Source organism: Trichoderma camerunense (assembly GCF_050948025.1).
Source record: "Trichoderma camerunense strain CBS 138272 chromosome Unknown V8C40scaffold_2, whole genome shotgun sequence".
Taxonomy (NCBI): Eukaryota; Fungi; Ascomycota; class Sordariomycetes; order Hypocreales; family Hypocreaceae; genus Trichoderma; species Trichoderma camerunense.
In genome coordinates, this window is record NW_028145368.1 from 328,124 (window position 1) to 350,207 (window position 22,084).

At 52.6% G+C, this 22,084-nt stretch overlaps 10 protein-coding genes across 10 annotated transcripts; 4 read left to right on the forward strand and 6 right to left on the reverse strand.

The window, feature by feature from the left end:
- Positions 1 to 151: 151 nt before the first annotated feature.
- On the forward strand, positions 152 to 2,279 carry V8C40DRAFT_232042 (tRNA (uracil(54)-C(5))-methyltransferase). The gene has a single exon (XM_083213056.1). It carries the CDS (start codon positions 327 to 329, stop codon positions 2,118 to 2,120), a length of 1,794 nt encoding a protein of 597 aa, XP_083077517.1. The 5' UTR covers positions 152 to 326; the 3' UTR covers positions 2,121 to 2,279.
- On the reverse strand, positions 2,231 to 4,647 carry V8C40DRAFT_89820 (myosin-binding striated muscle assembly central-domain-containing protein). Its single transcript, XM_083223579.1, has 2 exons — positions 3,804 to 4,647; positions 2,231 to 3,720 (listed from the first exon to the last, which is right to left on the reverse strand). The coding sequence occupies exons 1-2, from the start codon at positions 4,551 to 4,553 to the stop codon at positions 2,365 to 2,367; spliced, it is 2,106 nt and encodes a 701-aa protein (XP_083077518.1). The 5' UTR covers positions 4,554 to 4,647; the 3' UTR covers positions 2,231 to 2,364.
- Positions 4,648 to 5,227: 580 nt separating this feature from the next.
- V8C40DRAFT_232044 (uncharacterized protein) lies at positions 5,228 to 5,808 on the reverse strand. The gene is made up of 2 exons (XM_083213057.1): positions 5,707 to 5,808; positions 5,228 to 5,629 (listed from the first exon to the last, which is right to left on the reverse strand). The coding sequence occupies exons 1-2, from the start codon at positions 5,743 to 5,745 to the stop codon at positions 5,333 to 5,335; spliced, it is 336 nt and encodes a 111-aa protein (XP_083077519.1). The 5' UTR covers positions 5,746 to 5,808; the 3' UTR covers positions 5,228 to 5,332.
- Positions 5,809 to 5,965: 157 nt separating this feature from the next.
- On the forward strand, positions 5,966 to 7,758 carry V8C40DRAFT_232045 (TFIIH/NER complex subunit TFB4). Its single transcript, XM_083213058.1, has one exon. The coding sequence runs from the start codon at positions 6,325 to 6,327 to the stop codon at positions 7,414 to 7,416; it is 1,092 nt and encodes a 363-aa protein (XP_083077520.1). The 5' UTR covers positions 5,966 to 6,324; the 3' UTR covers positions 7,417 to 7,758.
- V8C40DRAFT_89842 (nucleophile aminohydrolase) lies at positions 7,624 to 10,093 on the reverse strand. The gene is made up of 3 exons (XM_083223580.1): positions 9,665 to 10,093; positions 9,363 to 9,562; positions 7,624 to 9,284 (listed from the first exon to the last, which is right to left on the reverse strand). The coding sequence occupies exons 1-3, from the start codon at positions 9,853 to 9,855 to the stop codon at positions 7,831 to 7,833; spliced, it is 1,845 nt and encodes a 614-aa protein (XP_083077521.1). The 5' UTR covers positions 9,856 to 10,093; the 3' UTR covers positions 7,624 to 7,830.
- Positions 10,094 to 10,893: 800 nt separating this feature from the next.
- Positions 10,894 to 12,895, forward strand: V8C40DRAFT_232049 (actin-related protein 3). Its single transcript, XM_083213059.1, has 6 exons — positions 10,894 to 11,127; positions 11,256 to 11,278; positions 11,352 to 11,629; positions 11,686 to 11,772; positions 11,847 to 12,680; positions 12,743 to 12,895. Exons 1-6 carry the CDS (start codon positions 11,093 to 11,095, stop codon positions 12,806 to 12,808), a joined length of 1,323 nt encoding a protein of 440 aa, XP_083077522.1. The 5' UTR covers positions 10,894 to 11,092; the 3' UTR covers positions 12,809 to 12,895.
- A 196-nt stretch (positions 12,896 to 13,091) lies between these two features.
- V8C40DRAFT_232050 (chaperonin 10-like protein) lies at positions 13,092 to 14,959 on the reverse strand. The gene is made up of 2 exons (XM_083213060.1): positions 14,491 to 14,959; positions 13,092 to 14,414 (listed from the first exon to the last, which is right to left on the reverse strand). Exons 1-2 carry the CDS (start codon positions 14,549 to 14,551, stop codon positions 13,414 to 13,416), a joined length of 1,062 nt encoding a protein of 353 aa, XP_083077523.1. The 5' UTR covers positions 14,552 to 14,959; the 3' UTR covers positions 13,092 to 13,413.
- A 2,584-nt stretch (positions 14,960 to 17,543) lies between these two features.
- V8C40DRAFT_232057 (copper metallochaperone ATX1) lies at positions 17,544 to 18,566 on the reverse strand. Its single transcript, XM_083213061.1, has 3 exons — positions 18,532 to 18,566; positions 17,932 to 18,236; positions 17,544 to 17,863 (listed from the first exon to the last, which is right to left on the reverse strand). The coding sequence occupies exons 2-3, from the start codon at positions 18,020 to 18,022 to the stop codon at positions 17,700 to 17,702; spliced, it is 255 nt and encodes an 84-aa protein (XP_083077524.1). The 5' UTR covers positions 18,023 to 18,236; positions 18,532 to 18,566; the 3' UTR covers positions 17,544 to 17,699.
- Positions 18,567 to 18,801: 235 nt separating this feature from the next.
- On the reverse strand, positions 18,802 to 20,729 carry V8C40DRAFT_232058 (thiolase-like protein). The gene has a single exon (XM_083213062.1). It carries the CDS (start codon positions 20,343 to 20,345, stop codon positions 18,969 to 18,971), a length of 1,377 nt encoding a protein of 458 aa, XP_083077525.1. The 5' UTR covers positions 20,346 to 20,729; the 3' UTR covers positions 18,802 to 18,968.
- A 513-nt stretch (positions 20,730 to 21,242) lies between these two features.
- On the forward strand, positions 21,243 to 21,996 carry V8C40DRAFT_261233 (uncharacterized protein; the record flags this gene model as incomplete). Its single annotated transcript, XM_083219239.1, has 2 exons — positions 21,243 to 21,384; positions 21,461 to 21,996. 2 exons carry the CDS (start codon positions 21,243 to 21,245, stop codon positions 21,994 to 21,996), a joined length of 678 nt encoding a protein of 225 aa, XP_083077526.1.
- Positions 21,997 to 22,084: the final 88 nt, after the last annotated feature.

Genomic DNA, 22,084 nt, shown 5'->3' on the forward strand with positions numbered 1-22,084 from the left:
TAAAATAGGCTCGGAGTCCCCTGTGACCGCCTATCAGCCATGCCGCATGTCTTATCGCGGCGGCGGCCAATCAGAGGCACTGGATTGCAGCTCGTCAACCGTGTACGGAGCGCAGGGACTTCCATATCAAGTAACTTTTTTTTGGTTGCATGTTTTTTTTTTTCTTCGTGGATGCAAAGGCAAAACTTTCTACAGAAATTCGACTCGTTAGATGAAGCCATCGGTAGCGCATTGAATCGATACAAGGCAGTTTTCTAGCTCCAGGCCATCTGAGTGCCTTGTGCTATCCGCTATTCGTCAATTGCTACAGAGTTTCCGCATCGTCTATGAGAAACCTGATACGGCCCTTCTCATCGTATCCCACCATCGCCAGCCTCGTCCTCCAGCCTTGCCGACTAAGACCACCACCCGTCCGCTTTCTTCGTCCGTCGACATTCATGGCGACCGCTCAAGCTTCTGCGGCGCCTTCAGCACCTTCAGCCGCGCCCCAGACGAGCAGCAATGGTGCCAATGGCAACAGGCCTAAGCGGCCCAATCCCGGCGGCAACAATCGCAGCTGGAAGCAGAAGAAGACAAAGAGAGAAAAGAACATTACCGAAGGGTCTTCAGAGGAGGTCTTGCGATACGATATCGAAGCGCTCCTAGAGTCACGGAAATCCGAAACTGATACCCCCGCCGACGGCGAAGCCACCGAGACGCAAGAAGACCTGCCTGCTGAAGGAACCGAGACCGAAGTCGAAGTCTTGGAGCTTTCTTCCACTGGTGATGGGCTGGCCATGAGGGCCGGCTCAAACCAGGTATACGTCGTACCATTTACCGTGCCCGGCGACATCGCCAAGGTCAAGGTGTTCCGCCACCTACGCCGCGAGAACCAGACCGTCGCCGACTTCATCTCCATCGTCAAGCCCTCCCCGCTGCGCGACGACTCCCGCATCCAGTGCAAGTATTTTGGCACCTGCGGCGGCTGCCAGTTCCAGATGCTCGACTACGCCGAGCAGCTCCGCCGCAAGCGCAGGATCGTCGACAAGGCCTTTCAGAACTTCGCCAACCTTCCCGCAGAGCTGGTGCCGTCCATCCTCGACACCATCGGCAGCCCGCTGCAGTACGGCTACCGCACGAAGTTGACGCCTCACTTTGACGGGCCCCCGGGGTTCCGCCCGCATAAGAGGAACAAGGGTGGCCCCAAGCCTCAGTTCGAGAGCTGTCCCGACATTGGCTTCATGAAAAAGGGCCAGCGCAAGGTCATGGACATTGAGGACTGCCCCATCGGCACCGACGTCGTCCGGCTGGGCATGAAGCGCGAGCGGGAGAGGATGCAGAAGGAGTTTGGCGAGTACCAGCGAGGCGCAACGATTCTGCTGCGAGAAAACACTCAGCGCCATCCCGTCGATGCTGCTGGAGATGACGCCGCCCCCGCCGCGGACAACTTGCCCCCTTTCACCGTCCGCAACGACAGCGAGTTTGGCATCGACATCAAGACATGTGAGACAGACTCCAAGGCCACCACGCACGAATACATCCGAGATCACCACTTCACGAACCCCGCGGGCTCCTTCTTCCAAAATAACAACTCCATCCTGCCCGTCTTCACAGACTACATCAAGCAGCACGTCCTGCCCCCGTCATCATCCTCATCCTCCTCCTCCTCCGCTATCAAGTACCTCATCGACGCCTACTCCGGCTCCGGCCTCTTCACAATCACCCTCGCCTCCGTCTTCCAGCACTCCACCGGCATCGACATCGCCGCCGACTCCATCGCCTCCGCGCGCCAAAACGCCGCCCTCAACGGCCTCGGCGAGGACCGCTGCAAGTTCATCGCCGCCGACGCCGGCGAGCTCTTCAAGAGCGTGACTTACGACCCCGAAGAGACCACCGTCATCCTCGACCCCCCGCGCAAGGGCTGCGACGCGGATTTCCTCGGCCAGCTGCGCCGCTTCGGGCCCAGGAGGGTTGTGTACGTTAGTTGTAACGTGCATACTCAGGCGCGGGACGTGGGTGTTTTGGTTAGGGGCGAGGGGGAGGGTAAGAGGTATGAGATTGAGAGTTTGAGGGGGTTCGATTTCTTTCCCCAGACGGGTCATGTTGAAGGCGTTGCTGTTTTGAACAGGGTAGACAATTAGGGATTTTTATAGAAATGGCATAACAAAAGTTTTCTTATTCGACTCCTTCATTTATTCCAGTACATATGTAGACATAGCCATAGTGAATGTGTATATATAAGGGAAAAAGAGAGAACCTAGAGGTCTCTCAATGCCCAATTCAATTCAAATAATAATGCCTATAAAAGCTATCAAATGCAATTCCACTAACAGGAGGAAAAAAACAAAACAACGAGAGATGCGAAAGCCGCTCCCTCCATGCACACTACTCCTGTCCCAAAAGCGCCTTCAACGTTTCAACCGTAAGCTGCAGAACCTCCGGCCTCCTAGTCAACTTGAGAGATTCCTTCAGCGCCTCGATTCCATCCGCCTCCTTGACCTTTTCCCTTGCGAGCTGGCACACTTCCACATCCCCCGCGACCATGTTGTAAAGCGTAACCACGCCTCTATGCCGCAGCCCTTCGTCCTTGTCTGTGCACATCCCTAGAATAACCTTGATGCCTCCCTCTCTTTGCAATACTAGCTTCGCCACGCTCTCGTAGCCTGTCAAGGAAGCCAGAGCACCACCTGCTGCGCTGCGTGTGCCTGCATCTTCAGCGTCTGCTAATGCCAGGAGAATGTGGATTCGGTTCTTGGCTTGTGGGTTGCCATCTGCGTAAAGTGCTATGCCTTCTGGCGCTTGCATAAGGTTACAAACCAGCTCAACTGCTGCTTGAGACACGCGGTCGTTGGAAGACAGCATCTGCTCCTCGATCTGGCCCCATGCGACACTTATAATGGAGCGAGGAATTTCTTCATCTTCCATCGAAGCCAAGTTGGTAAGTGCCATGAGCCCTTCAAAGGTTGGAAGCAAGTCTCGTCTGTCAGCCGCGGGATCAGGGGGGAGAATAGAGGCTAGGGGTCGTATAGCAGCAATGGCTGAGCTGGAACGATTGCCACCGAATACAAGAGTAGGATTGGTGCTGATGAGGATGCGAGCAATTGCTTGTGCGGCCATGCGGCGGCCAGTCGCTTCGGTTTCTGGAAGAGCCGTCCATGCGGCCAATAGCATACTGAGGGCTCCCTGCTGAGCCAGGGGGCCACGAAGCGCCTTTGTCATTGCGAATGAGTGAATGATGGATATAATAATGGTTATTGATGCTGGTGATCCGTTTTTGCTGTGTGTAACGAGAACAGGAGTGAGGCCGACATCAAAGACAACCTTGCACCTCTTGGAGACGTGATCATCGTCATCTAGAACGTCTGGGGGGGCCAACTTGCCAGCTGCGTCCGCGTAAGCCTTGAGTTGCGACATCTTCTTCTCCTCTTCAGTAAGAGAGGGTCGATATCGGGTTAGGTTGAGAAAGATGCTAAGAGCTCCATAGGTCATTGGGGATCGGGGTGGTGCGTCCTTGAGGGTTTTGACGAGTTTCTTTAGTAGTTCGGGGTTGTTAATGATTGACTCCTTAATCTTTGGTTGAAGAGATGCATAGGCAAGGCCCTCTATAGAATGCTGTCTTCCGTGATCCTCGTCACGCAAAATCATCTTGGTAAACATGCCAGATAAATCTTCAATGCTCGTTACCGCTGTCTCGATCCTAGGTTGATTTGGATCCTTCGTCGCCGGGTTCGACGGCACGACCTTCATTCTGAGTCAGTCAGCCATACACAATCAATCACAAGCTTTTGTTGTGCCAAAGGTGTAAAGACGGATCAATTTCTCACCCTAAGCTTGGCCAAAATGACAGCGGCCAGGTGCTGAACCTGCTCGGAATGCTTCCTCATGTTAATGGAGCCGCCCTCGCTATGGACGTTGGGGTCCGCATTCATACTGCGAACCTCTCCATCCAGATCCTGGTCAACCACCTCCTCGAGCCACTCGACGCAGTACTTTTGAATGGCCTCTCGACACGCAGAATTCATGCAAGAAGCGTTGAGCATTTCCAAGCACGCAGTCTCCACCTTTCTGCTCTTCCACTTCCTCCTCATCAGGGGGCCCAGTGAAACGAGAAATCCTTCATTGAGAAACAGCTCGGCGGAGAGATCCGGAACAATGGGGAAGATGGCCGCCGCAACGCAAAAGGCCACGATGTAGTCATCGTATGTGCCTCTCTTGACTCGATCAAAGAAAAAAGCAGACAGATTCTTGGAGCCTTGCTCGTCGGCAGCCCTCAGGTAGGCCGATGTCGTCAGAGTAGCGTGGCCGCGGACAATCTCGGGCTGGCGCATGTCCAGATAGCACAGAATGGTGTCGACGCAATCGCTATCGATGAGCTTGCAGATGGACTTGTGCTCCTTGTTCTTCTGCTGAGCATTGGCATCATCGTTGAGCAGCTTGGTCAACGCGTCCAGGTCTCTAACGGTCTCTTCATCCTCCTGGCCGCCTTCCATGAGCCGCGCAAAGATGAGCAGCGTCTGGTCCTCGAGGGACGCGGCCGGGCCCGAGCTTTGAAGCGTCTGAGCCACAGTCGCCATGTTTGAGATGATCTGTTTCAGGCCTTGTCTGTGTCTGTGTCTGTGGTTGGAATAGGGTCAATCAATCAAAGCCAGGCTCCGGCTTGGGCATGCATTTATCGTCTAATGCCAATGGTCTTTGGAGTGGGATGTATGGATGAAGGTCAACTAGATGTTTGAATAAGGAAGAAACAAGTTGGAGAATGGAGAATGGATCGACTCTATCGAAACGTCACAGGCCACAAGCTGTTCCCCCCGGAGAAAAAGATAAGATACGCAGGTTTAGCTGATAAAAATGAAGCTCCAAGGGCTCTGCTCTGTCCCACTCCCGATAGTCGATGCTTCAACCCCACCTACTGGCGTCACCGTTTGTGTTAGCGACCTGGTTGGCGCAATATTCTCCCGCCATGCAGCCAGTGATGTCGCCGGAAATGCCACGCTGGCGCACGTTAATTTTGGGTTCCAGCGCTGCAATTGGCCTATTATCGAGCATGTTCTACGAGAGGACGGAGCACAGGGAACTCGATTCGTCACTAATTCAGTCGAGCTCAGGGTCCCTCATGGCCTGGAACTTGTAGTCTAGGTGCAGCCTTCGTCATTCTTCGACCTTGAGCATTCCATCCAAACTCCAGTACCTCTTCTTCTGGCTCTTCGATTTCTTTATTACTTTTTTTAGTGTCCTATGAACTATGAGTACTGGATCTACTTACCTATACATGTATTCAGTAGATATATTTGCATCTACTAGATATATCTGCATCTACTATAAATTTCTTTATTACTTTTTCTTCTTTTCGCCGTTAATCTTCTAGTACTTCTTCATCCCGCAGCACTCCATCTAATATGTACTGGCCCCAAGCAACCACGGCACTTATTCCCTTGGGCAGCGTCAGCGTGAAATCGCCTTTGCAAGCCCAAACGGGCACATCCGACCCAAGCTCCGATTCCCAGTAGAACTCGACTTGTTCGCAGGCGTTAAAATGAATAATTCGATCCCTTCGATCCCTGTCGTTATCCGGGATAATGGAATAAAAAGACGGCTTCTTGAGATGCTTAAAGACCTCTTTAGGGATCTGCAGGCTTATAGCGGATTTCACCTAAATACCAGCCAAGTACCTAAGCTTTAGCACATACATCTCCACACTGCATCATCACTGTCGTATTATAAGCTCACCAGTCTGGTAATTGGATCTCCGTCTCCTGCTTCCGCCATTTCCACCACTTTAACAATTTGAAGAGATTACAAGACAAGACTTCAAACTGTCATATTGTAAAGTGTCTACTAATGTATACTGAAATATTCCATGGATGCTGCGAGAAGCATCTTAATTAATATGCAGTCGCCCAGTCACGTGCCTTGGCGTTGTCTCTCGCCAAAAGCCGTGCCATCCCGGTCTAGGTCATTCTTTTTTTGGTCTCAAAGTCAGCCTTGTCAATGACGGAGCTGCGTCTTGCAGCTGCTAGTTTCTAGCCTCACCCCAACATGCCATGAACATCCTTTTTGGCTCTGCTTGTTGAGCTCCAGCTATTCCATCAAATTGCAATTCTCGTGTATCAGCTCTGGATACAACAACCGCGTCTCCATCTTCGCGTCTCTTTTGCATATCTCTCTTTCCATCTACCTATTCTATCTATTTAACTTTGGCCCAACGATTCCAACGACACCATTCTTCTATTCACGAACCAAATTCGACATCCAAACGAGCTGAACCATTTCCTCCTCTCCCCCTCATCTTAAACAGGCCTCGTAGCTGTCTCCGTTAGCCTACGTCCAGCTCATCCACCCGTCATCATGGATGCCGTCGACGTCTCGGAGCACTACGAGGTCACCGCGGCCGACAACTCTCCCTCCCTCCTCTCCATCGTCCTCGACACAAACCCACGCGCCTGGGCCGCTCTCGATTCATCCCTCTCCCTCGCCCAGGCCATCTCCAACATCCTCGTCTTCGTCAATGCCCATCTGGCCTTTAGCAACACCAACCAGGTCGCCGTCATCGCCGCACACGTGAACCGCGCCGTATGGCTGTATCCCACTCCTCAGAGCCCATCAGCTACCACGGCAACAAAGGACCATTCAGGGGATGTTCAAATGCAAGATGTGCCAGCCGAGACGAATGCCCCTTCGAACTCGGCCAACAAATACCCTCAGTTCGCGCAGATCGAATCCTCCGTCTTCTCGTCCATCCAGACGCTCATGGCAGAGACCACCGTGCAAGACCTCGACCAGGTAACAACACAACTCTCCGGAGCCCTGACGCTCGCCCTCTGTCGCATCAACAAGGCCGCACAAGCTCTAAGCTCATCAGACACCACGATCTCCAATGCCGCTCCCGTCAACTCCACCGCCCCTCCTCCCGTCAAAGGCCGAATCGTCGTCATCTCCGTCTCTGACTCCGAACCCTCCCAATACATCCCCACCATGAACGCCGTCTTTGCCGCCGCCCATAACCAAGTTGCCATTGACACCATTTCTCTTGCCGGAGATTCGACGTTCCTCCAGCAAGCCTGCTTCAACACAAACGGCATCTTCCTTAAAGCCTCCAATCCCAAAGGTTTGCTGACCTACCTCATGTTTGGTCTGATCCCCGATACCGAGGCCCGTGGGGACCTCATCACACCGACTCACGATACTGTCGACTTCCGTACTGCTTGCTTTTGCCACGGCAAGGTCGTCGACACCGGCTTTGTCTGCTCAGTGTGTCTCAGCATATTCTGCGAACCACCAGAGAACGCTGAGTGTCTCACATGCGGAACTGTGCTCGCCCTAGGTAATTACGGAGCGAAGCCTGCCGTTATGCCTCGGAAAAAGAAGAAGAAGAAGAAGATTACCAACGGTAGCGGGCGTGAGGAAACTGGGAGTGCCACAGGGACGCCAAAACCATGAGCAATTCATTTGAGGAGAGAGGAACAAGACATATTTTGTGATTACATAAAAAAATGGCTGTCTGCGAGTTTGAGCTGTAATGCAGGATGGAAGTTTCAGACAGTCTTGTATTGATGCCCGAGCTGGTGTAACAGTGAGTATCAGCCAAGGGCAGCTTGCAATAATAGCTTTGGGTAAAAGACATGGGAGTTCTGGAAACAAAAAGATGTCTATATAGGAATAGAGGGGGATAATCACTATACGAATATCATACAAAGAGAGTACCAGGTACAAATATCAGGAGAGAAATGAAGTACATGAAGATGGAGAGACAGACGGAGCATAATGCCATTTCACTCTTGCAATTTCCTCCTCCAGCCTGGTAGAACCTGACATGCCAAGTAATAGAAGCGTATTTCTTCCTTTGCTAGCTCCTTAGTCCAGTCGAACTTTGCGCCCACCTTTTGCAATCTTAGCACCGTCGGGAAGTCGTGACATGACACATCGCGGCTCTCTTTCTAGCCCGCCCATGGATGCCAGGGCAAAGGAGTCTGTATTGTGGGCAAAGTATAGATAATAGCCGTTCCGGTTCTTCTTGACGGCCATGATGCCGATGGCACCCGCGGAATGACAGTTTTTCACCCCGGGGTGATCCATAAAGTCCTTAGCTATAAAAGATTCCATAATGGCATCTTCGTCGTCGTCCTGAACGTCGATGCCGGCTGGACCGCGACGCGTCCCATGATAGAGACGTTCAGCACACCTCTGAGAAGCCATCGTGGTGGCCATATGTTCTCCCGTGCCGCTCGTTACGGCCGCAACCGTGAGATTATCGTTGTCATCTTCAGCGCAAGGCACAACGGCCGTCCCAATGCCAACTAAGGCGGCTGGTCCCAGGCGGCCCCGATGTTTCATTCCAATGCCGCCAGATGAGGATCCTGCTGCAATGTGGCCCCTATCATCAATTGCAATAGCACCAATAGTGTCCGTGACCGAATCCTCTTCAGAGCTACCGGACTGGAACTGGCGCTTTGCTGTTTGCGTGATTGAATCCTCGTTTTCATTTGATACGCTAAGCGGACGCTTAAGACCGCGAATACTTACGACAGCTTCATCCTCTTGTTGAAATTGATCTTCGTCAAAGTTGTTCGAAACCTCATGGAGCTTGTCGAGATTCTTAGGGGGCTTCAAGCCATCGAAAGTCGCTACTCCAGACTTTTGCGTCTGTTTGACCTCATCTCGAGGGGAGCCAGTGCTCACACCATTCCCATGGCCACCTTGGTTGGTGTTCCTATGGTATCGTTTTGGGCGGTGGGGTGAAATCATTGGGCTCATATCGCCCGTTAGAGTAGCAGATGTCGTCGGCATCAGCACACTCGACGTTGGTCGCATGAGGTTTCTCGGAGAATTCGTTGGGGTTGAAGCTAGAGCCCGAGCATATGTTGTCGGGTACGCTGGAGGTTCAGAGATGTTACTAGCATCGGTATTAGGCGTGCCAACACAAGGAGAATCCGGTTGTCCTTCGTTCCACGTGCCGGCCAGGATTGCTGCGGTATGATCCCGAGGAAAGCCTTTATGAGGGTCTGTTATTGCCATTGTATCGTATTGACACGGAGCGCAGCTCATGTTGATCGGGCTAGCAGCAAAACCGCCTTTTGCATCTTTCGGCTTGACATCAGCTCTCTTCAGGTCCTCCTGCCATCGTAGAAAGCGGTCCCTGGAATTCTTTGAGACGAGATACTCGTTGGTAAAGGTTGCCATGCCGTGTTCCTCAGCAAAGAGCCTTGCTCCTTCGCCAACAAGAGCGTTTGGTGGAACGCGACGGAGGCTCAGAGGTTTGTTGCTCGTGTCCAAGATGAGCTTCGCCAATGAAATGGGGTTTCGGATGTCTATTAGAAGCAGCCTTGTTAGTTGGACATGATGGATGTCGTTTGTGTTGAGCTATGTAGATGGTACAATTGACTGACTTGGAACAGCTCCACAGGCACCGCTGCGTCCTAGATGATCAACGATTGTTGCATCGCACTCGACGACGCCATCAATGGATAAATTTGAGCCGTAGCCTGCATTCGTTATCTCCTTGTCCTCGAGGATGCGAAGAGCAACTTCGACGGCCTCGGTGGCAGTGGCGCCAGCTTTTAAAAATTTCATGCCCATCTCGCAGGCCCTATCGGATGATGCATCAAGTTAGCACAGAGAGTGGGAATCAAAGGGGGGAATTCGAGAGAAGGGTCGGAGAGAAACCCAAAGGAAGAAGGGGATGCCTTACGCCACGCAAGCCTCAAGATGAACATGTTCGTTTTGGTGACTATGAAAACCCGCCCCAGCATGGATAAAGATTGCTGGAACACTCTTGAGCTGTTTCTGACCGAAGCCGAGAACGCGATCGAGTGCACCATCAGTTCCGTATGTGTTGTCAGCCATCATGGAGGAAACTTCATGGTCACAGCCGCTGCTCATGCTTTGGGTGCGAGGTCTCGTATAGAAAGTATACGGAAGACCTGTCCAGAAGGCTGTGAAAACAAGAAACAATATTGATAATTGGGGAAAGGAGCGGAAGAAGACGGGCTAGGACGGTCAGATCGGCCCCTCTGAGAGGGAACGGAGAGAGTAAGAGAGTAGAAGGAATAAAATCTAGGAAGTGTTGAGGTTTTTGGACTTTTTAGGTGCGTGCAGAGGAATTGCTCTCAGCACGAGACAAAGCCACCGCCTTTTGTTCTGCCAGCCTACAGAGCGCAGTCGCTTTTCAACAGAGATAGCCGAGAAATTTTGCACCGAGCACGCACGCGGCAGGCGAAGAAAGCTGGTACCGCGAGCGTTCTGAACCCTCAAAAGCCGGGGCTTTCTAAGTATCCGAATACGCAGTGAATATGGCAGGCAGATTCAAGAAAGAGCGTCGATGTCGAGCCAAAACAGTTAGACTGTCAGGAGGCCACAATGGGAGGCAGTGGCTCAAGGGCGCATTATGTGGTTGAGATTTCAGTAGGCGACGCCTTCCTTGATATATCAGGAGAAAGCTTGAGTTTGTTGAATGTGTTTTTTCCACCAGGTTTGTGTTGCTTCCCTGTAGATCCTCATGGCATAGTTTGGGTCTATCTATTTCGTGACCAGAATCTGCATCTCAGCAAAGAGTCCCGATATATATGAGTGTCAGTCCTTATCATGCATGAAATGGCATTAATTCACCGATGCAGAATGTAACAAACAGACAGACAACTAGGGAATCAAGCAGAAACTGCAGCTTTTCAGATTGCGTGACCGAAACCAAAACTCCCAAGTCGCAATGCGTACAGAGTGCCCAAGATGCGTATGTATCATTGGATGCTCCAAAAGCGAAGCTATTCGCAGCATGACGTCGGAACCTTTGATCTGGCAGCTCCCCACAAAACCCCCCTTAAGCACATAAACCCCGGCCGCGCGGTAGCTGGCGGGGCTGGTGAGATTCGTCAGAGCAACTGGAGCTGCTGTGGTTTAGCGGTCTCGCTCACTAACAGCGTGCCTAGAATTAGCTGAGCATTGATCCTATGGAAGCTAAGGCACGTTACGTACGTGCCACTCCCATTCATCTCTCCCCACTTGTCCCTAGAGTCCAGCTGTCGACGCTCCATTGCTTCGCTCTCCCGACTGCAACTATCTCGACGCCTCACCGTCACGAGTCTGGGAGTTTCTGCCTGTGCTGCCAGCACCTTTTGCAATCATGGCGAACCAAACTCCCGCCGTTGTCATGGACAAGTAAGTCATGCTCCGCCCTCCTCCTCTCTCCTCCTGCCCCCCCTCTCCTCTCCTCTCCCTATCCTGTTCCACCGATTGTCTTCCGTGACAACAGCCTGGTTCAAGGTGCTAACTCGAGACTCTCACAGCGGCACGGGCTTCTCCAAGCTAGGTACCATCTCGCCGTTCCTCATATCCCGCCTCCTGAATTGAACTCGACTGACATGTGCTCGTTCGCCTGCCAGGTTTTGCCGGAAATGATTCCCCTTCGTTCGTCTTCCCTACCGCCATTGCGACCAAGGCCGGAGCTGGTGGGGGTGCCGGAGGATCAGGATCGGGTCGTCCCTCCGTTGCCAACAAGCCCTCGTTCCTCACCGGAGGAGCTGGTCCCAGCGGCCACCTGAACTCAAAGCGCGGAACCGAGGACCTGGATTATTACATTGGCGATGAGGCCATTAGCGCCGCGGCCGGGCCCGGATATGGCCTCCACTATCCCATCCGCCACGGTCAGATTGAGAACTGGGTATGCGTCTGAGGAGCACGAGATTATAAGGAGAAGATGGTCTAACGGGTATCTAGGATCACATGGAGCGGTTTTGGTCAAACTCCATCTTCAAGTACCTGCGAGTCGAGCCTGAAGATCACTACTTCCTTCTCACTGAGCCTGTACGTTTCCCACACACGACACCCTCTCCGGCTGGAACGGAAGACCAAGAACCGAATTGCTAACGATACGGTAGCCACTGAACCCTCCCGAGAACCGAGAAAACACGGCCGAGATCTTCTTTGAGTCTTTCAACTGTGCCGGCATGTACATTGCCGTGCAGGCCGTCCTTGCCCTCGCGGCCTCGTGGACCTCGTCTAAGGTCTCGGATCGATCGCTGACCGGTACCGTCATCGACTCTGGTGATGGTGTCACCCACGTCATCCCCGTGGCTGAAGGATATGTCATTGGATCTTCGATCAAGTCGATTCCCGTTGCCGGTCGAGACATTACGTACTTTGTCCAGTCTCTTCTCCGAGACCGTGGCGAGCCCGATTCGTCCCTGAAGACAGCACAGGAGATCAAGGAAGAGTACTGCTACGTCTGCCCCGACATTGTCAAGGAATTCGCCCGATACGACCGCGACCGCAGCCGCTTTGCCAAGCACGTAGTTACCCAGCCCGGTGGCCGCCAGGTTACTGTCGATGTCGGTTACGAACGTTTCCTGGCACCCGAGATCTTCTTCAACCCCGAGATCTACACGTCCGACTTCCTGACCCCGCTGCCCGTGGTTGTGGATGGCGTCATTCAGCAGTCCCCAATTGATGTTCGACGAGGCCTATACAAGAACATTGTGCTCTCTGGTGGAAGCACCCTTTACAAGGACTTTGGAAGACGATTGCAGCGAGATATTAAGCTGCTCGTGGATGCCAGAATCCAGGCTAGCGAGCAGCGCAGCGGCGGTGCCCGCAGCGGTGGACTCGACGTGCAGGTTATTACACACAAGAGACAGCGACACGGCCCCTGGTTCGGCGGCAGTCTGCTCGGTCAGACTCCTGAGTTCCGATCTTACTGCCACACCAAGGCGGAGGTACGTTACATATACCCTGTCCAAATATCTTTGAATGGCATCATGGCTAACATTTGACTTAGTACCAAGAATACGGACCCAGCATTGTGCGAAGATTTGCTCTTCTTGGTGGCCCTGGCGGTTCATAGAGGGGTGTGTTATAAGCGGATTACGATATGGCGCGGGGTAGATACTAGGCAGATGATTTTTGTACTTGACAAAATATATACATTATATACACCTTGTATTGTGTATTATGGTGATGAGAGTTGCGTGTTATTTATGTCGCTTTCTGTCATTTGGCAATTCATTGTAGGTTGTCAAGACTCTGTCATGAGGATTGGGTGACAGGTTGCAGGCCAATGAGGAGAGTGCGTTGCAAAGACGCTGATAACAGGTACCAAGGGACCAACAGCTATTCACAGCCAGACATCTATTGGCCACACAACTGAAGATTATTTTCTCACACAAGATGTCAAATATTTGTATCATGTCTCATCAATTAACTCATAAAGAAAAGAAGCTCGTCATAATCATACTTTACATCCCACAACACTCCGCCGCCATGTATATCGAAACAGCCCAAGCACCCGCCCATGCAACCAACCGCCCATGCAACCGCCCATACTCGCAATAACTCACCCGCCCGCCTATAGTCGCCCAGAATGATATCTAAACCAATCACTTTTGTTTTGCTTTTTCTTCATCATATTTAAAAGTCATAAATGTGAAAGAATGTATTCTCGTGTTCCATTTATTTCGTAGGGTCAACGACGATACGGCCGGCAATCTTGCCGTCGTGCATCAGAGTGTACACCTCCTGCAGCTGGCTCAGGCCAATGGTCTTGAAGGGCACGGTGATGAGACCGCGGCGGAAGAAGTCGAGCGCCTCAGCAGTATCAGCGCGGTTACCGACGTAGCTGCCCTTGATGGTAATCATGCGGATGACGGTGTCGAAGACGGGAGCGCTGAGCTGGGCACCCGCAGGAAGACCGATGCAGACGAGGACGCCCTTGGAGCGGAGGTACTGGGTGGCCTGCTGGAAGGGCTTCTCCTGTGCGGCGACGAGGAGGGCGGCGTGGGGGCCCTCGCCGTCTTGTGTGGCGGCGCGGACGTCGGCGACGAGGTCCTTTGTCTTTGTGAAGTCGACAAAGGCGGAGGCGCCGAGCTTCATGCACAGGTCGCGCTTCTCGTCGCCGCCGTCGATGGCGATGGTGTGCAGGCCCATGGCCTTTGCGTACTGCAGGGCGATACTACCCAGACCGCCACCGGCACCGACGACGGCAACGGTCTGGCCGGGCCGGGTGTTGGACTCCTTGAGGCCCTTGTAGACAGTAATACCGGCACAGAGGATGGGGGCGACGGCCTCGAGGTCGCACTCCTTGGGGATGCGGGCGACGTGGGCGGCCTTTGCGATGGCGTACTCCTGGAAGGTTCCGTCGACGGTGTAGCCGGAGAGCAGGGCCTTGTGGCAGAGCGACTCGTCGCTGTTCTGGCAGTAGGAGCAGCTCAGGCACGAGCCGTTGAGCCACTTGATGCCGGCGTAGTCGCCAATCTCAATGTCCTTGACGAGCTCGCCGCGGGCAACGACGACGCCGGCACCTTCGTGGCCGCCGACGAGGGGCAGCTTGGTGTCGAGGGGCCAGTCGCCCATCATGGCGTGGAGATCGGTGTGGCAGACGCCAGAGTACTTGATGTTGACGAGGACCTCATCGGGACCAGGCTTCTGGACGGGGATCCTCTTGTAGACAACGGCTGGAGAGAGATGATGTTAGCAATGGATGAATGGATGAGGAGGAAGAATTGGGAGTTTGGAAGGGGGGAAGCGTACGTCCACCGGTCTTTTCGACGATCTGCGCCCACTGCTCAGAGGGGATATCGATGCTGCCCATGATGTACGATGGAGTTGGTATTATTGAGGTTGTAGTAAATGGAAGTAGAAATTGAGTCGAGATTGAAACTGTTTTCAAGAAGAAATGTGATGCTGAGAGGAGAGTCTGGAGAGACAAGCTATAGAGAAACGGCTCAATCCAGGAGACGAACCGGCTCCTTTATACTCGTTTCTCCTTGAAGCCCTCAGCTACATCCCACGTACGGCAGTGATATCATGGCCGATAGGACGCATCCATCTCGTTTGTCGTTCGGCTGGACGGACCGAAGCCATGATTGGTGTGACGTTCGCCTGCACAGTGGCAATCCCATCAAAGCCCAGTGAAAATACCAAATCAACCAATGCTAGATTGCAGAAACAGAACCGGCGTCGCACGCGTAGTCCGTTCGAGGCTGGTGATTGATTTGAGCGCGGCGTCGGAGAAACTGAAGGGCTACAGGGGGGGCCATGCAGCATTAGAACAAGCTGCAGAACAAGCCCCGCCGGCGCAGCAAATGTCATGCCATGGCGCATCATGCCATCAAACCATATCAGATGCATGCGGCATGCCACCTCGCGAAAAGCAAGCCACATCCTCATGTCCGCGCAGTCGAATTGGCCGTGATTTGCGCCGTTGGTCCTTTTTTCTCGATTGTTTCTTTCGTCGAGCGATGCCCCCGCAGAACGCCCGGTCTCGTTTAAGGGCAGATCCTTGTTGTCGAAGAGTCACAGAAAACCCGTGTTCAATTGTTTGGTAGTCTGTTGTGTCGTCACACTGTCCCGGTTCCTCTTTTATCCTCTTTTTTTTAATCGAGTTTTCAATTAATCTCTTTATTTAAATTGATAGAGTAAAAATTGTTATTTTACACAGTATCTCCAATTCTTACTGCATTGGGAAAGTACCGCATAGCCGTATAAGTCAGTATGATGCATTCTCAGTCCTGGTTTGCTTCCATGCATCTATACGACTTTTACAATGTCACTCTGTACTAAAGTGGGCAGCAGTATACAATGTACCTCATGTAAGTTGACTCAGGTCAGTGTTGTATTCTCACAACAAACTCTTCAACTCCGACGCAGATCCCCATGCAATGAGCGACCAACAAAGATACAGAATGAAGCAAGAAAAGAAAGGTGTGCAGCGCTAGGTGCAACGGAATTCTTCAACAAGAGAAACCAAAGCGTTGGTCCTATCATTTCCCATTCTTCCTGCATACCCGGCGTCTCAAGCCGCTTCATCATACACAGCTAGCCAATGATGCCTAGATAGCTATACAAGGGGAAGCTATTCGTTGCTAAAGCTTTGACTTTACGCCAAGTCCAAGCTGTATTCTTTTCTTCCCACTGTGAACAGCCACCGATGCATCCAACATCCAGTTACGTACAAGTTACAGCCAGATAGAATGCTGAGCGGCACTCACGGGCAAAAGTGGGCTCCACGCCACGATGTTTCGAAGGGCGGAAGGGAGGGGAGGGGGGAAGTCTATCTAGATGCAGAGTAGCGCCGTGGAATCCGGGGATGGTTGGGAAGAGGAGGAGGAGAGCAAGGCCTCGAATCTCCGAGTGTCACGATAGGCGTGGGGTTTGACGAGATGGATGTCGGCTTACGTTGCAGGCATGGGGCTTTGATAGGGAGAGAGTCAGGGCTTCGTTTTGCTTACCATGCAGCTTCGATGCTTGTCCTTGTGACCGGTTTCTGGGGATGGGAGTTGTGATGCTAGTAAATTGCTCACAGGAAGACTATATGTGATACAGCAAACAAACATACAAGCATACAAACAGAGACAACTCATGAGTGAGAACAGGATAACTAATAGCTAACTACATAGTAGTATCAAGCTTTAATTCCAATCAAAGATACTCAAGCTACCCTCCTAAACATTAGATCAGAGGCTTGCTTCATTTCACCAGCTCCAAGCCCCAGATCAGATCCCACGACAAGCCAGCCAGCTCGGTATAACTCTCCCGAAGCCGTCGTACAAACCCCCCACAAACACCCTCCTCTTCCCCAGAAAAACCAACCTATCCAGATCAAACAAAGGACAGCTGCCTAGCCACCAGATCCTTCCAATCCCATTCCCAGCAATACATCCCAGCAAACAAGCCCCCAAAACCCGTCAATGCCTCAGGTCTCCCCGTTCCGCCGATGGATGCGGGACCTGATAAGCTCTTCGCTCGAACGGATCTCTATCTAATCCAGCCTACTTGTACTTCCCGGGAGGGCCTCCCCGGGCCACTATGCCTCTCTGGTTGCTAGCTCTATTTCCCTATTCTTCTATCCTTCCCTTGTGTATGGACGAGGGGGGCTTGTTTCGTCCTTTTCCCCCCAGCTTTTCTTCCATAATCCGGGGTGCATAGTGCGGGTTGGGGCGCAAGTCCGACGGCATTATTGGAACTACCCTGGACTTTGTTGTTTATGCACTGGGGGGGAACGAAGCGTCTAGGTTTCCGGCCGTCGACGGTCCGGCTCTGCGGAGGGCAGATTTGCGGAATGCGGGGGAGAAGGGAGAGATGGGCCTAGAATTCTGGTGCCTTGTAGATGGAGCATCTTTCATCTTCAGCTGGCGGGCGTTGGAGATGTTGGGGATGCGATTATTGGTTGGCATCGGCGGGCAGCGGGATGGGATGGAGATGGTATACGAGTGCTTTGCCAGGCACATGGCCAGTAGTAGCCAATGGTCCTCTCTAGTAGATCTACAAATCATCAAATTCCCCTTCTCAGCGAGATTAATGAGTATGCGGGCTTCGTGCTTGCATGGAGTTGCCACAGGATATACTCGTCCTGTTCCTGTTTCTTTTTCTGTTCCTGTCCTTGTTCTTGTTCCCTACTATATGTGTATGCCCCTTATATCTGTCCCTCTCAACCGAACAGACTCGTTTTTCTCAGTCAATACCTAGGCATCATACTCCAGCAAATCCGAAAGAACACAAATGGACAAACACGCATCGCAACGCACTCGCATATCACCTCGGCGAACCTCGCATCCCTCACACAGAATACGAAGTCTTGAAACTCCATAAAAGGACTCGTGATTTCATTTCATTAATAAAAAAAGAGACAAAGCGCTCAAATCTTTGACGTATAATAGCAGCAAAAAAGCTGTCCTCTCCCCCGCCTTATTCTCTCTCCTGTCTCTCTACCAGCCTATCATGTCTCAGGCTCTCTCCCTCTACGCAGCAGCGGGAATCTCAATCGACTTCTCAATACCATCGGCCGTCGCAGAGTTAATCTTCTTGCCAGTCTTGGCAATCTTCGTCAGGACCGTCTCGTAAGGCAGCGCAGTGACGACCTTTGCGCTCTGGTTCTCGAGGGAAACCTCGTAGCTCTCGACGCCTGCAAACACACACACACACGTCAGTCCCCGACAGAAAAGAAGAATAAAAAAAGAGAAAGCAGCATACCGTCAAGCTTCTTGAGCACGCGGTCGATGGCGCCGGAGCAGCCGCCGCAGGTCATGGTGACGTTGAACTCGTAGGTGTGTGTGTCGGCCATTTTTGCTGGTGGTTTGTGGTGGTGGTTTGTAATCTGGCTTATCTGAACGATGATAAAAAAGGCCAAATGCTTTTTTTGCGACGAATGCGAAAGAAGAAAGAGGTAGATAGCTTTGTGGTTTGGAGTGATGCAGAAGAAGAAGAAGTGCGAGCGAAGCTTCTCTTTATGAAGGGGCTGACAGATGACACGAAAGGTCCGATTAATAATTGCTCTTCTAAGATGGATATCAGAGAAAGCGCATCGCCAAAGAACCAAAAAAAGGCTGCCGTCACTGAAGCGGGAATTGCGCCACACCAAATAGAAGGGCTCTATGCTGTAACTCTGTCCGTCCCAAGGGGGGGTTTAGAATTCATGTACTGTATACTTGCTAGTCTAAGTGTTTGGCGCACCAAGTTGAGTGTAGTGAGCGAGATTTGCGTAGGTACAAGGTACCGCCTGGGGAAACAAGCGCCCCGCTAGACGGAGCTTTGGGGGATGTGAAACTTGCTCACGGCGTTGGATTGACTTACGGTGGAAGTATTTGGTGAGAATAGGAGAAAGATGGTTGAAGGGGGGGCAGATGAATTACGAATTGATGTGTTGGTTTGTAACTATGTAATTGCCCCTTTATTCGGATGTGATTCATGTCGTTTTGAGGCCATTTCGCCGGATTGCGTCATTTGTGCCTTGGTCCCGTTGACGTATCGTCACTGTCTCAGTCTCAGCTCTTACACGGAGACATACAATGGATCAATTATGTGTTGGTCATCACCATATCTACCCAGTGATAATTCAGGATGTGCCATAAAGGACCAGAAATCATTCATTACTCATAAGACTAGATGCTCGTCATACATACAATTCACACACTAATACACGGCAAACAGTCAGTCACAGTTCACATATACATCGTCTCCTCTACGCAAGAGAACATTGAAGATAGCAAGACACAGACAGCATCAAAGCCTTAGAACCGCGACTCAACCTTTTGCAGCGTATCCTGCAGCGCCCAATCATTCCTCGCCTTCTTGCTCATCACCGCCTCCGCCTGCGTCTTCGTAAACCCCCTCGCCTCCACCGCAGGATTGTATCCCAGCCCATTCACCTCCCCAACCGCCTTCGAGTCCAACTTTGGCGCAACGCCCCCGTCCGCGCGCCGGTACACAGTCACCACCACGGCGCCGCCCAGGCCAAGGTTATGTTGCAGGCAGTATCGCGTGTTGGGGACGTTCCGGTTGTTCGCCCACCCGCGCAGGTGCCAGACCAGCTCGGCGCACTGCGCGATGCCCGTGGCGCCCAGCGGGTGGCCCTTTGAGATGAGCCCTCCGGACGGGTTGACGAGATACTTTCCGCCGTACGTGATGTCGCCCTTGCGCACCAGCTCGTGCGCCTTGCCCTTGTCGCTCAGCCCGAGGGCGTCAATGGCCACCATCTCGTTTGCGCTGAAGCAGTCGTGCAGCTCCACGACTTGCACGTCCCGCGGCGAGATGCCCGCCTCGCCCGTCGCCGTCTTGACCGCGTGCTGCGTCATCTCGTAGCCCATCAGGTCAATCGCACTGCGAGAGAAGACGCTCGCACCATCCGTAGCTAGACACTGCCCGGCAATCTCCACGGCCTGCGCCTTGAGATGCGGTCGCTGGTCGAGAAACTCCTCCGACACTAGGATAGCTGCCGCACCGCCGTCCGAAGTAGGGCAGCACTGCAGCTTGGTCAGCGGATCGTGGATGGTGGGCGACTTGAGCACCTCCTCCAGCGTGTACACCTGCTGGAACTGCGAGTACGGGTTATTCGGCGAGTGAGCATGATTGACGCGCGCAATCTCCGCGAAATCCTCCGCCGTGGCGCCGTACTTCTCCATGTACTCCCTCCCAGCATTGCCAAACATCTGCGCCGCGCCCGGAGCATTCGTCACGCCCCTCGTCTCGGCCATCATCTTGACCGTCGTGCCCGTCGGGTTCTCGCGGTCCTTCCAGAAGCTCTGCAGGCTGCCCGGGTTCATCTTCTCGAAGCCCACCACCATGACGCAGTCGGCCGCGCCGTTTGCGATGAGCGTGCGGCCCATGGCCAAGCCCGTAGAGCCCGTCGAGCAGTTGTTGTTGACGTTGTACACGGGGATCTTGGTCAGCCCGAACTGGTAAAAGACGCGCTGCCCGCAGGTGCTGTCGCCGTAGCAGTAGCACGCGATGCCCTGGTCCACGTCGTCGTAGCTGATGTGCGCGTCCAGCAGCGCCTTGACGCCGGCCTCGTAGCCCAGCTCGGTGTAGTCGACCTTGCCCCGAGGCTTGATGAACTTGGTCATGCCCACGCCGAGGACGTAGACGGGCGACTTTTGCTTGGGAGCCATGATGTTTTGTAGGTGTATATATTCCTCTGTTTTGTGGTTTATGTGTCGTTGTTTTTCTTTCAACCCATCAGAGCACTCGTAAAACTACTACCAAGGGCAGTACATATATATCTCCCCTCTTGTATCGGCGTATACGGAGTAAAAGGAGAAGTATCGGCAGTTTATATGCATGTGAATGTATGCATCGTGGCAGAATGCGGGGGAAACACCGTTGATCGTACCTTGGCAAGCTTGGGATCCGGGGCAACGATGCCGAGGTACTGCGGGCCGTCCAGCCCGTATTACCCGTTTCTGTTTCGAGGTGTTGGTGGAGCGATCAAACTGCCTGCTTCGTCCATGGGTTTAGCTTCGGGGCCCGCCACAATCTTAATCCGAAGGTATCCCGTAAGCTACGTAAAGGCAAAGGCAAAAAAAAGAGAGTCATGACAAGAAGGGACGTCGATTGATTTTTAATGAGCCTTGGTGTTACGCACGTGAGACAGAATGGATGAGAGGATTACAAATTGGGATTTCGAAGGAACTCGGCCGAGCATTGTCAGTGCGGCGGTGCTGAAGTGGACTGGAATTACACCGGCTCACCGGCCGAGAGTCACGGATCCGATGAAAGTATATCGGCCGAGTGGACGGATTGATTCAAAGATGCCCGAATGGCAGAAGGATGGAAACACGTATTTAAAGAGCATTTCCAGACTGCGTAGAATTTTTGTAAAAGCTCATAACCATCTTCATCCTTCTATTCAGACAGATAAATTCAAACCAAAGATTTACTTTATTAATTGCAGCCTTAGTTTCACTTACACGCACCGCACGACCCTCTCATCTCAATCACATATAATACATGCTCCCACTCTACATAACAACAACAGTAATATCTTATACATCCCATATCAATACAACATGCACATCTTCATCTCTGGTGCCACCGGCCGCAACGGCCGTATCGCCCTCGACAACGCCCTCTCCCGCAACCACACCGTCACCGTCCTAACCCGCAACCCATCCTCTCTCCCCCCAAACCCAAACCTCACCATCATCAAAGGTACGTTCACAACCCCCCTCCCAGGAACCAATCCATTCTCTCTGATAGCAAAAAACTAACCCATCGGTCAATACAGGCTCCCCCTCCTCCCAACAAGACGTCCAAACCGCCCTCTCAACACCATCCCTCCCCTCCACCATCCTCATAACCCTCAACCAGCGCCGCACCTCCGACAACCCCTTCGCCCCTTTATCCCCAGACTCTCCCCCCGACCTCCTCGCCTCCACAACAAGCGTCCTCCTCGCCGCAATCGCCGCCACGCCATTCACCAACCCTCCCAAGATCGTCCTAAACTCCATCTTCGGCGCCCGTGAGTCATGGAAGAATCTAAGCTGGGCTTTTCGCGTTGTCCTGAGCCACAGCACTATGAAGTTCGCTGTCAAAGATCATGATAACACGGATAAGCTGATTCGGGAGAGTGGTGTGCCGTTTGTACTTGCGAGAGCGCCGAGATTGACTGAAGGACCGGCTGCCAAAGTCAAGGTGTGGCCTGATAATGGTCAGGGATGTGGCTGGAACGTGACCCTGAGCAGGGAAAGCTTGGGAGCATGGCTGATCACGGCAGCAGAGTCCAATGAGTGGGATGGCAAGTCGCCGGTGTTGACCAACTAACGGCCATCGAGTTATAGATACGTTTTCACTTTATGGAGAATAGAGCAGCAACAACGGTATAATAGCAATATATTAATCAGGAGCCCGC